General features: G+C 41.8%; 1 protein-coding gene across 1 annotated transcript in view; it reads right to left on the bottom strand.

Moving 5' to 3' along the window:
- Positions 1 to 12,500, bottom strand: part of LOC138009468 (protein NLRC3-like) — a 12,890-nt gene that overhangs the window by 14 nt on the left and 376 nt on the right. The window contains exon 2 of the mRNA XM_068856498.1: positions 1 to 2,487. This exon is cut by the window's left edge and continues 14 nt beyond it. Within this exon, the coding sequence (XP_068712599.1) occupies positions 1 to 2,487 (2,487 nt within the window). The remainder of the gene's footprint in view (positions 2,488 to 12,500) is intronic.

The raw sequence follows: 12,500 nt of genomic DNA, 5'->3' as shown, positions 1-12,500 counted from the left end.
AGAGAGCCTTCTTAAGTAATGCATAGCCAGAATCAAAATCCAAAATAGGCAAGCGCGCCTTAGAAAGCGACTCAGCGCCAGCGGCACCAATTTCGTTCCCTCTCAAATCCAGAGTAGTCAAGCATGTGTTGACTGTGAGTGCCTCAGAAAGGGATTTAGCGCCAGCGGCACCAATGTCGTTCCCCCTCAAATCCAGAGTAGTCAGGCATGTGTTGACTTTGAGAGCCTCAGAAAGAGATTCAGCGCCAGCGACACCAATTTCGTTCCCACTCAAATCCAGAGTAGTCACGCATGTGTTGACTTTGAGAGCCTCAGAAAGAGATTCAGCGCCAGCGACACCAATTTCGTTCCCACTCAAATCCAGAGTAGTCACGCATGTGTTGACTTTGAGAGCCTCAGAAAGAGATTCAGCGCCAGCGACACCAATTTCGTTCCCACTCAAATCCAGAGTAGTCAGGCATGTGTTGACTTTGAGAGCCTCAGATAGGAATTCAGCGCCAGCGGCACCAATTTCGTTCCCACTCAAATCCAGAGTAGTCATGCACGTGTTGACTTTGAGAGCCTCAGAAAGAGATTCAGCGCCAGCGGCATCAATTTCGTTCCCCCTCAAATCCAGAGTAGTCAGGCATGTGTTGACTTTGAGAGCCTCAGAAAGAGATTCAGCGCCAGCGGCACCAATTTCGTTCCCACTCAAATCTAGAGTAGTCATGCATGTGTTGACTTTGAGAGCCTCAGAAAGAGATTCAGCGCCAGCGGCACCAATTTCGTTCCCACTCAAATCCAGAGTAGTCATGCATGTGTTGACTTTGAGATCCCCAGAAAGAAATTCAGCGCCAGCGGCACCAATTTCTTTCCTACTCAAATACGTAGTAGTGAAGCATGTGTTGACTTTGAGAGCCTCAGAAAGGGATTCAGCGCCAGCGAGACCAATTTCGTCCCCCCTCAAATACGCAGTAGTGAAGCATGTGTTGACTTTGAGAAATTCACAAAAAAGGTCACGGTTCACATGGGTGAATCTAATATGTACAGTTTGATCTTTAACAAGAAGATTCTGTCCCAAGGTCTGAATTAACTTAGACTGAAGGTTTTTCCCATGACATTCGCATTCCAATATACGAGCAAATGCGAAATATAAAATTTCTTCACAATCATCCATCTCGGACGAACTTGCAAGCTCTGCCAGGCTTTTAACCAACGAAATTGTCATCTCCTCAGATGTTGCGGACAAAATACCAATCACAAATAAAAACACTTCTTTCAGTTCATTCCAGTTGCTTTTATCAGTCACTACTGATTTACAATCCGTGTCGCCATCAAGGATCTGATGAGCAAGATAAAAGCCAGCAAAGAACTCTTGAAAGCTCATGTGCAGAAAGCCAAAGCGGGAGGAAGGTTTTCTCTTGCTGCCACCAGTCTCGATCGACAGAAACCCAAACTTGATCAAATTACTGGAGCTGCCTTTGAATTCACTCTCGTCGAAATACAACTCTCCGTTACGCAAAGATTGCAACGCCATGCATCCCAACTGCACCAGGTCATCCTTGTAAACTGAAAGTAAGTCCACGTTACTGTCACTTAATGATCCAATTCTCCTTTCATATCTTAACAAAACACATCGAACAATTTCTATGTACAGCTGTGTCCTTTCCGGTGGAAGTACACCCTTGAAATCTTCCCAAATGATGCAAAGTAGAACTGTGTTGAGAGGATTCTTGGTCAACCCTATTAAGTCTCCCTTTCCCCACATGTCAAGCTCAAGCTCTGTAAGTAGCTCTATTGCCAAGTGTTCCATGTCTTTGAAGTACTTAAGAATGTAGTTCTGCGCGTCTTCAAACGTAAATCCGATAATCTCCCACAGGGTGTCACAGTACCGCCTTACTGTCCTTCCAGCTTCATGGCGTGATGTGATAACAATGTGGCAATTGGGTAGAACTTTACTTTGCAAAAGCTTGATGTACATGTCAATGTTTTTGGAATCCACTTCATCAAGTCCATCAAGCACTAAAAGAACCTTGGACTGATTTTCTCGAATAAAGTCGAAGACCCATTCCTTAGCTTCTTTGTCAATATCTTCAGGAACAATTTGGTCATCAATGGCCTCCCAAATATCTGTTTTGATATCACGACACCTCAAAAGCAGCAGAACGTGAATCTCGGGGAAAGACTTGTCCCATTCTTCTCGTTTCATTGCCCAATCATATGCCAGTTTCTGACAATAGGTCGTCTTTCCCATGCCTGGGTCTCCTTCAATTAAAACAGTGCGTGGCTTTGCACAATCTTTGTGTCCTCTAAAGATAGCTGTCATGTTAGTGATTTCATCAGTCAATGTTCCCCTGGTCTTCTCTTTGCCCAAAATCTTTAACTTGGTAAAAATATCGTCTAGATGAAAGCTGAAGTCTTCACACCATGGAACAGGCAGGACAGATTTTTCACGAGTATTGTAGAGCTGACGGATCCTTTCTATAATATTTGCGGGATAAGGCACATCTGCAAAAGACAAAAATAACAAATAAAGGTGTTCTCCTGTAGTGTTTATTTTGTTCTAAAATCCTCTGGCGAATAGTTAAACCCGGGATAATTATTGTGGTCTCAGTTTTGATGTGAAGGGCCCAGACAAAGCCTTATTGTCGCAAAACAAAGATTTTTTTCTCAAAAGGGTAGTTCCACAATAATGCACTTTTTCACATTGCAAAGTAATGACATAAAATAACGCGACACGATTCCATCAACAAAGTGTGAGACTAATAAGACAAGTTAACAGTTCACACGGCAACATGGTGTACACTGAATCAGTCATAGTTTGTATCTACTCCGATTTGGAATTGAAAGTAACCTAACAAAGTTACAGTTCAGAGACCCAATGTTTCGACACTTAGCAAGTGTCTTCTTCAGGGGTGAAGTAAAACCGTTGGAAGAGTCCTTTTATAGAGACGCTAATCAACGACCTTTGACACTAACGAGATGGAGGTATTTGTTAGGTAAAATGTCACCATTGCCACGGTTCAAGAGAGCGTGGGTGGATTTAATGTGCCATGCCCCCAAACAAAGACGCTGATGGCACCCCCTGTTAGTAGTGATAATTTTAGAATTACCCCCAACCTATTGTATGGTTGGTCAAGCAAGCACGTTTCTCCGACAAAGCGGAATTTTTGCTTTTTGCACACCCTCGTTTCCAGGGTTTCTTTTCTCTGCCTCCCATGTCGTTGAGGATAGAGACACGTGGCTCCCAAAATCTGGGAGCTTTTCCAAATATGTGTTACCGGAGGGGTGGCAGTGTAAGCCTTGTCATCATTCGGCACGCATTTGATTTTGTGGCCAGACGAACATCGAAACGTTTCACGGCAAGGTATTTTATGTACTTCACGGAATTTGAAGTGGAAGGCAAAAAGTTGGAGGTTGACAAGCAATATAGTTATGACATTAGAGTTAGAGTTAGAGTTAAGTTTCTAAAATCCTGAATTCAAGATTTTGGAAAGCCAAAATCCTGAATTCTTTGATTGCCCCTGACGTCACGGCGGCCATGTTGGTGGAAAGAACAATAGCGAAAAAGTCTTTTGGGAATTTGACTCTATTATTATGCAAAACTTGAGCTACATTTTTCTATTGCTTTGGCGCCAACATGGCCGCCTTATCACGTGAGTACAATCAAAGAACTCAAGATTTTGGATGGTCAAAATCCTGAATTCAAGATTTTGGAAATTCAAGATTTTAGAGAGCCAAAGAGAGAGACTTGGGCAGAAGAAAGACAAGATGGCGGAACGTTTGTCTGCCCGTGTCCCAAGCACTTATGAGGTATGTATATCAACAGCATTTGATCATAACAAAAGACTATTATTTTATTTATGAACAGTAGAGCTTATTATGTTATTGCAACCTCGTTCCCAGGGTCTCTCATCTTAACGCCTGGGGCGAGCGAGGAGAGATCCTGGTAGGGTCTGGTCACGTGTCTCCCAGAATCTGGGAGATGACAATTTATCCAATGAAGGGAGGGGCGGCTTAGTAAGAATTTTGTCTATACTGAGACTACGGGAGTGCGGAATGTGTCGTCACCAAAACAAACCAAGTTTCACGCGCTGCGGTATGTGAACATATGTTCTTCTGCGGTTATGTCCGGCGATAATAGTTTGTAAACGCCTAAGAAAACATATACATCGTCTGTCATAAGTTGCTGTAGATTGTGCGGTTCAGTCAAAGACGTTTTACATTGTAAAAATCTGTTCAAGAAGGCCACTGAAGAATTGCTCGCCTTAGCCGAGGCTGTGTTTGGAGGAACTTTACAACGCCATGAATTAAGGCCACAAACGCGACAAACGCAACAAACGCATTATATCCTTGTTTAGAGAGGACTCCTCCCAAGTGTTTTCAATTGTCACGGAAGCACGTGACCAGACCCTACCAGGGTCTCTCCTCGTTCGAGAGACCCTGGGAACGAGGTTGATGTTATTGCCGGCTGTCTTAGAAGTAAATTAAATCTCGATTTCTCATTGATCGTGACCATGAATTGACTGAGCTAGATAGCTTAATGTATTTTGCGAAACGAAACGAAACAAGACAGCACTTTTAAACCTGTAGTAGTGAAAGTATCAAGTATCAAAACAGTTACATTTCTCTGTGCGATAACCCAATTCAAACGAAGAATAAAACACCGGGTGATTGATTGAAAGTTCAGAATTTGAAAATCGAAAATACAAACTCTTCGTAGAATGTGACGATATTTAACTTATTTATTCGCATTCGCTAACACGTTCTTAGGTATAACTCGATGCATTGATAATTTTTTTAACGAAGGGTTTGAAATAGAAGGTCAGAAGTTCACCGTAACGAGCGCTGATTACGTGACAGACACTTGCGTGACTGCTTTACTTCTTTCGTTACCATGGTGATGGAGCGAGTACTTTTCACTGCGTTTTGCAAAATATTTATATCTGTAATTTGCGAAAGAGAGCCCTTCTAAACTTTTGGCTCACACTAGTGACTCTCTAATCCTCATTGCATCGAGTTGTATAAAAAGAATGTGGACGAATGCGAAGCTTAAGAAAGAAGTTAAATATCGCCACAGTATACTACGAGAACTGCTACACTACTGATACGAGGAGGTCGTTTTGCAAAATGTTGATCTTCGAATTTACAATTTCTGCATTTCCGGTGTTTTATTCTTCGTTTAGGTTATCGCACTGAAAAATCTGACTGTTGTGATTCTTGAAATTTCATTTCTACAGGTTTCGTTTAGTTTCGCAGAATACAGTGCGGGCAGACATACTTTCCGCCATCTTGTCTTTCTTATGCCCTAGTCCCAGTCCCTTTCGCCTTCCAAAATCTTGAATTCAGGATACGGGCTTCCAAAATCTTGAATTCAGGATTTTGGCCTTCCAAAATACCGAGTTTAGGATTTTGGCCTTCCAAATCTTGAATTCAGGATTTTGGCCTTCCAAAATCTTGAATTCAGGATTTTGGCTTCCAAAATCTTGAATTCAGGATTTTGGAAACTAACTCTAACTCTAGGGCATAACTCTATGAAAATAACTCTAAGAATAGCTGTCCCCAAAAGGTTGTTGTCTAATCGATCGGATGGAACAGGAAATAAAGTCGCGTTGTTCGAATCTCACTTATTTCCGTGTACGTGAAGGTCTGGATTCAAACTTACTTGACAAAGCTAAAGTAAGCAGTCGAGTTGAGTGAGAACAAAAAATGCTTAATAGTTTGCGAAGGAAAGAAGGTTTTGTCCTGCATGAAATCAAGTGAAACGTTTATTCATGGGAAACAACCATGTTCGACGATGGATCAGTCGGTGTCATGTTTATGTCACGCATCGAACTCAAATCAAATTCCACCTTGACATCAGTCCGAGTCACTACGGAGTTACATGAGAAGCATGCGCATGCTTATCAAGTCATTTTGCAGTGTTTGCTTTCGAGCCAGTCGACACGTTTTTATAGCGATTTCAATCCTGTGGACAGTGCTTTACAGGAGTCACCGAACGTGAGTAATTTGCCTTGTCCTTTCTTCGTTTTCCACTAACCTTTATTTTCCGCCAGAATTCCTATATTTAAATGGCGGACGAGCTAACCCCATCGTCTGTGGTCCCAATCTGCCCACCACAACAGTGCCAAACCTTAACAAAACTAGATATTTCTCTCATGCAAGCATTGCCGGATAACTACGTGTTCACCATCGGAGAAAAACTTAAAACAACTAAATCAGGGAAACACCTTGAGCCAATTGAGCTAGTTGCGTACGTATAAGCGAGATGAAAGCTTATGTGTGGTTTCCCACATAACACATTATCTCCTTACGACAAAGGAGCTCAGAGGAGAGAACTGTCAACTGCCCATAAGCTTTATCAAACCACACAATCCGGTCTCCAATTCCACAATAGGTAAATGGGTGAAGTCTATCCTCGACGACGCAGGCATTGACGTCACGAAATTCTCTGGGAATAGCGCTAGACCCGCTGCGATTTCTTATGGTACTCACACTGGTCTTACTCTCCAAGACATACTTAAGGCCGGAGGCTGGTCCAATGCACAAACATTTGCTACCTATTACAATAAGCCAATTGAGACCAATTTTGGTGCTAGCATTTTAAAACACTTCCGGGGTACTCAAAACTCTTAGTTTACATTTTATGTGTAGCGCAAGGGATTTGTTCATTGCTGTCATTCTTGTTATGACCCATTAAAGCTGTTATTCCTTTACACGATCCACAGCGACTTTACTTGTTCGTGTTTCCAGGGCTTTCGAATCTCACGTAACTCCGTAGTGACTCGGACTGATGTCGAGTTGGAAGTCTACAATTAAACGAGACTTACTAAGTCGATGTTTGATTGGAATTCTTCCTCGTTATCAGTCAGGAACGAAGGAGTTACATGCCCGGCCCTCGCGTTTTTTCCCTCCCGCTCCTTCGTTCCTTTTCTCCTGGAAACACTTCCCTTTAAGACTGACTTGATGAGCATGCGCATGCTTCTCATGTAACTCCTTCGTTCCTGACTGATGACGAGGAAGAATTCCAATCAAACATCGACTTAAGTAAGTCTCGTTTAATTGTAGAATTGTATGAACGATATTTAACATATGCAAGTATTTTATTTTGTTCTTCGATTTTCGTTTTTCTTTCAAATGTTAAACAAAGCAAGTTATTCCAGGTCGCAAGCTTGTACAGCGAGTAAACAGAATTGACTTATTTATATTTCAACAACTTCGCGTAAATTGTATTTTTACTGCACACAGCTGGTTGGCGTTTACAACACAAATCGTGAAGTATATTTTATAGTCGGTAAAATTTTAAAAGAGCCATCTTATCAAGCAAACGTACTGTGTGGTGTATTGTTTTATGATAGCGTACGTCCTCCAGAAGGAAATTGAGACACCAACGATATCTTTTTTTTTTTGTGAGATTTGTGAGAGAGACTATTGATCGAGTTACGAGTTGAGTTGAGTTGAGGTTGAGTGAAGACTGAGTTAAAATTGAGTTAATATTAAGTTACGGTTTTTGGCATTTTTGGCACTTAAAACTAAAAAATATTAACTAGAAGTCACTGAGAAGACCATGAAACACCGTTTTCGTGAAGTGCACAGATGTATATTTGCGAAATAGTTTTAAACTGATCAAAACAATCTTGAAATTTCATGCAAGGCAGTATTCTTGTTTAGGTAATAGTGAAGAATAATTCCCAAAATCTGGCTAACAGTCGGCCGACTGTCGGCCGACTGTTGGCAGTTGGCCAATAGTCGGCCGACAGTTTGTGTTCTGTTTGAGGCCAAAGTGTTGGCCGACTCAGTCGGCCGACAGTCGGTGACCTGTTGGCAAACTGTCAGTAACGTGTCGGTAACCTGTCGGCGGGGCAAACTAAAATGATCGTAAGCATTTACTTGTCTATTGCTTCTAAACTACGCGAAAAGAGTTAAAGGCATTTCATAACGATACCTTGAGCAGCACTTATACTACTAATATGGCTTTTGTCCACTGTTTTAGCGTTGGCTAGCGATACTTGCCCAAATTGTTACCTATTCATTTATCTGCCATTTTGAAAAAAATTTCTAGTTCCCAATCCCCAAAATGCTCTTCCTCCGAAACCCTTTTGATTAAGTCTTTAATTATTTGTCTAGCATGCACTATTTGATCTGTTGGTTCATTCACTTTTGCAATGTTGGTGGCTCCTAAAGGAGCCGTTTTTTTTTATTTCCGATGAGGATGTGATGCCTACTCGTAGAAGCGCGGATCGAACTTCAGCGGGAGTAGCCGGCTTTCCCTCCGCATGGCAGCCATCATTGGTTGATAACGTCGCAAACCTTTGCGACACACCTGCTCTAGCTGTTGTACTGAAGCAGAGTGGTCGCGTGTGACTAGCTCGTGCTTCCTGGGATCAACGATCTTAAGCTCAGCGATCGCTACGGAATCCCTGATTGTGCTGCGGGGGCATCTGGCTAGCCGAAAGGCATTGGCCATACTGCAGTGCTCTTCTCGGAGGATGTCAAGCACTCTGTTGTAGTGTTCATGGATGCTTTCCAGTTAGGTAAGAATGATACGATCTACAGATTTCTATTTACTGTTTTTCACTATATTTACGGTCAATGTGTGGTCTACTTAACAGTGTCAGCCGACTGTTGGTAATGTGTCAGTAATGTGTCGGTAGCCTGTTGGTCGACAGTTGGCCGACAGGGCCCGGTTGTTCGAAAGCCGATTAACGCTAACCCAGATTAAAAATTAACCAAGGAGTTTACTTCTCTACTCCCAAATGTTGTACAACGCTGATATTTGGCAAAATTTTACATTAGACGAAGTCAAGCTTGAAAACCAAAAAATAATCAAAAGAAGCTTCCACCCAAAAGTTAAAAAAGCAAACCAAAGTTTACGCTAATCCTGGATTAAGTTAATCGACTTTCGAACAAACGGGCCCAGGTTACCGACAGCCGAATATGGGAACCATTGTTCACCAGTTTCAGCACTTGGACTCCTTCGATTTGACTACTGCCTGTTTTGCTTGTTATGTGGTCTCATCGATCAGTAGTCCCTTCAGAAGATTATGCCAAGCCGACCACATGGCTGACGCAAAGACCAGACCACAACACCGTACTCTTTTCGACTAGCGTGTGCGATCCTTAAACATCCCACAGACTGAACATTGAAGGTTGTGAGACAGGACCTGCGATTTATAGTCCTTATTCGCAAAGGCAGCACTTTCTCCTCAGTTATTTTAAGACCCTGAGTGTTGCGGGTCCGGCCGGAGTCGAACTCTCGATCTCCTGCATAACAAACTGAGCCACCGGCGAGCGGTTGTTCCTGTTCCTTCTAGCTGGCGATCAAGTCTATCGACGCAGAAAAGATGTCTTCTTGTAAGGCTTGATGGGATTTACTGTCAAGCCAGTTTATAGCTCCGGCGGTTAAACGATGAAACGTACCGTTTGTCGTCCAGCAGCGTGGTTTTCATGACCGCATGAGGGTTTACGTAAAATATGGAATCCAGAACCTGGAACGCGTTTTTTCCCTTACTGACCCTAGCCTATGAAGTGCCTTTGTCAGTTCTCATTTATGTTCTTGCAAAAACAAAGGAAACCGTGCACGAAAAAGTAAAATTAATTAACAAGTGAATAAATAAATAATGAGAAATAACGGTAGATTGCTTTATGCAACATGATTTAAAGCGGTACAAGTCTTTGGATGGTAAAAGTGTAGACTGAAAGAAATGTCTATCGTGATTTGTATAGAGCATAGACATCCTTTCAATTTTAATACTCTGATTTACAAACTTGTTTGTAGACCTTTTTTTTTACCGGTTGAGCAGGGATCCAGACAGGCAATTTTTAACTAACAATTAAAGATCACCACTTCGAACGCTTGCCGACGACTCCGCGGTTAATTATCAACATTCCATTGCATGAGAACAAGAACCCGGACTGCTCAAAGATCTTAAATCTTACCATGTACAAAACGGGAAACAGAAGGTGAGCGAAAAAGACTTTATTTCATAGTGTTTTCACTGATTAGTAACAACTCATATTTTAGAAAGGGGCCAGAATAGATTCCGAAAAACAATGCGAATCGCACGCGTGACCTTTCTAGTCACAAAGTAAACTCGCGTGACACTCTGCCATAACCGGGCACCGTGACAAGTCTAAAACACGGGTCACTTTTGACGTGTTACTCGTTGCAGGTCATCATTTTACCTTTTGGAAAATAACCCAAAACCCTAGTTGATTTGGGTAACCCTAGGCCTAAACTTGGTTTTCAGGCCTAGGGTTAGGCAAGTTGAGGGTTTGGGTTACTTTCGAAAAGGTAACACAATGACCTGCAAGTACGACTGACCCGTCAAACTGAAAGTGACCTTTGTTTTAGACCCCACCCAATCTCGGTCATAAATTTCTGGGACACTTGATGCCCGTTGTTTATCAAGCCCTATTTTTTTCCCCTGGGTCTCCCGACGCGAGTGTTTTCTCTCAGATGCTAATAATTAAATTTCACTGGCTTCAATAAGTCCAGCCACAAAATATTCGTAGGACAATATCCTACGCGAACAAAGTTTATTTGCATGTCAATATATATTCCTTGAAGGCTTGAGTCAATGCAGTCATGTCGGGAGACGCACGGAAAAAAAAATGCGCTTGATAAACAACGGGAACAAATTTTATTTGCATAATTAATGTTAATTCCTTGAAGGCTTGATAAATGCAGTTACGATCACGAACAGCTTACTTCGTACAAAATCCTATTAACTAATAAAAGCGGCACGAATGCGCTAAAGTTTGTTTACTACGGCTTTCATTCTCACATCTTTCAATGCTTTCCGGCTTCGCGAATGTGTTGTCAACACGAAGGAGGCGTGACTGTGATTGGACGACTGAGTCAATGCAGTCATGCCAGTAGGCCCAGGGAAATAAAGAAATAATGCGGTTGACAAACTATGTTCCGCCACCCCGGTAAGGGTCAGTTTGATATCATCGGTCGAAGCGGTGACCACTTTTGTGCTAAAGCACCGCCTTTATATGCTGTTTTGTTGCAATATTCATCGCCTGACGTTGCTCGCAGGACTGCTATTGCGTTGATAGTGGGTTGAAATGAAAGTTCAATCTTTGTCAATTGATTCTGATGTGAAATTGTGACCGTAGGAATATTTATCCAGGAATATTTGACTAAAATTGGTGGCACCTGAGAATTTAGTCTCCAGCCTTGGGATTTCATTATAACCGTTGAAAACCACGAAATTGTGAAATGGCTCAAATCGTGTCGGATCTGGAAAATAACCACACAGGAAGGAAGCCATCCACGATGGCAATAAGGTTAGGCTTTTTAATTAATTGAGAGATTTTTCATATAATTATCTTCTTAAGCTTTTTATCGGGATTCTCATACAAATCCTTATATTTTTGTCAGCCATGCTCACACTGAGCTTGGGGCGCCTGTGCTTCGGTGAGTAGAAAACGCAACAATCGTGTCGACGCACAATCTCCTTCCCAGAGTCTTCGTTCCCCTTGACCAGCGGGTCTCTGGGATAATCCGTTTGGATAAAGTTTTTGATTGGTTGAAAGTCTGAGCATGAGCAATCGATTTCGGTAACGACTCGACTGCCGCGAAGGGTTTCACAGAGCTCCGTATGATTGTTTCATTTGTTTCGTTGATTAGTTTGGAGCCAAAGCAAAGAGTGAGAACCTATTAAATCTAATGGAATGGAATCGTCTCTCACTGAGTAATAATGTCTTTAAAATGTAGTCATACTGACTCTTTAAATGGCTGTATATTATTATATGAATCCATAAGATCCTCTCGTATAGTTACTTACGTACATGTGAGTGTCCTGGAAAGGTGCGAGAACCTTTAGCAGATGATTTTTTGGGTAGAGGAAGAGTTACTGATGCAAAGAAAACTCGTTTGACTTCTGACAGTGCTGTTGAACGCTTTGAAAATATCGTGGAAGGCCCGTCTCTCTGGCATGCAAAGTAGGTTCGGTAGGTTGAAAATTTTACTCGCACTTCATTTGGGTTCATTACACTGTACTGTTTTCAACCTCCATTGGAAGAAGAGGCCAGATCAGATATAGAGAATCAAATCAATGAAATGGGATATACAACCCACATCCAATAAAACTTGTCTTACATTTCAGGTACTTAGAAAAAATGGAAACTTCAATTGTTGATTTTGTTATGCAAATACTCAGCAAATACTTAAATTTAAAATTTAAAAAAATGTATTGTCTAACATAAAGCCTGACCATCCTCTAGAGCCTATTACTTGTTGCACTTAAGAGTCAGTTATAAGGCATCATTCTCTTGAGTAATTAAGTACTTCTTTCTGAAGTACCTTAACATACTACTACATAAGGAGTTTTTTTCCGTAATTGCTCAGCCCACAGTATCAATTACAGTGGCGATTATTATTTGCTTATTGAAGCCACCGTGGTCAAGTGTTTGAGACTTCAAAGGTTGGTTCGAAGGGTGGATTGTTGTTAGAAGGGTGGATAGTGCTATCCACTGGATAAATCCCTATCTACTGGATAACTCACATTGCC

This window comes from Montipora foliosa, chromosome 1, assembly GCF_036669935.1.
Source record: "Montipora foliosa isolate CH-2021 chromosome 1, ASM3666993v2, whole genome shotgun sequence".
Lineage (NCBI taxonomy): Eukaryota > Metazoa > Cnidaria > Anthozoa > Scleractinia > Acroporidae > Montipora > Montipora foliosa.
This window is presented reverse-complemented; position numbering and strand designations above follow the sequence as displayed.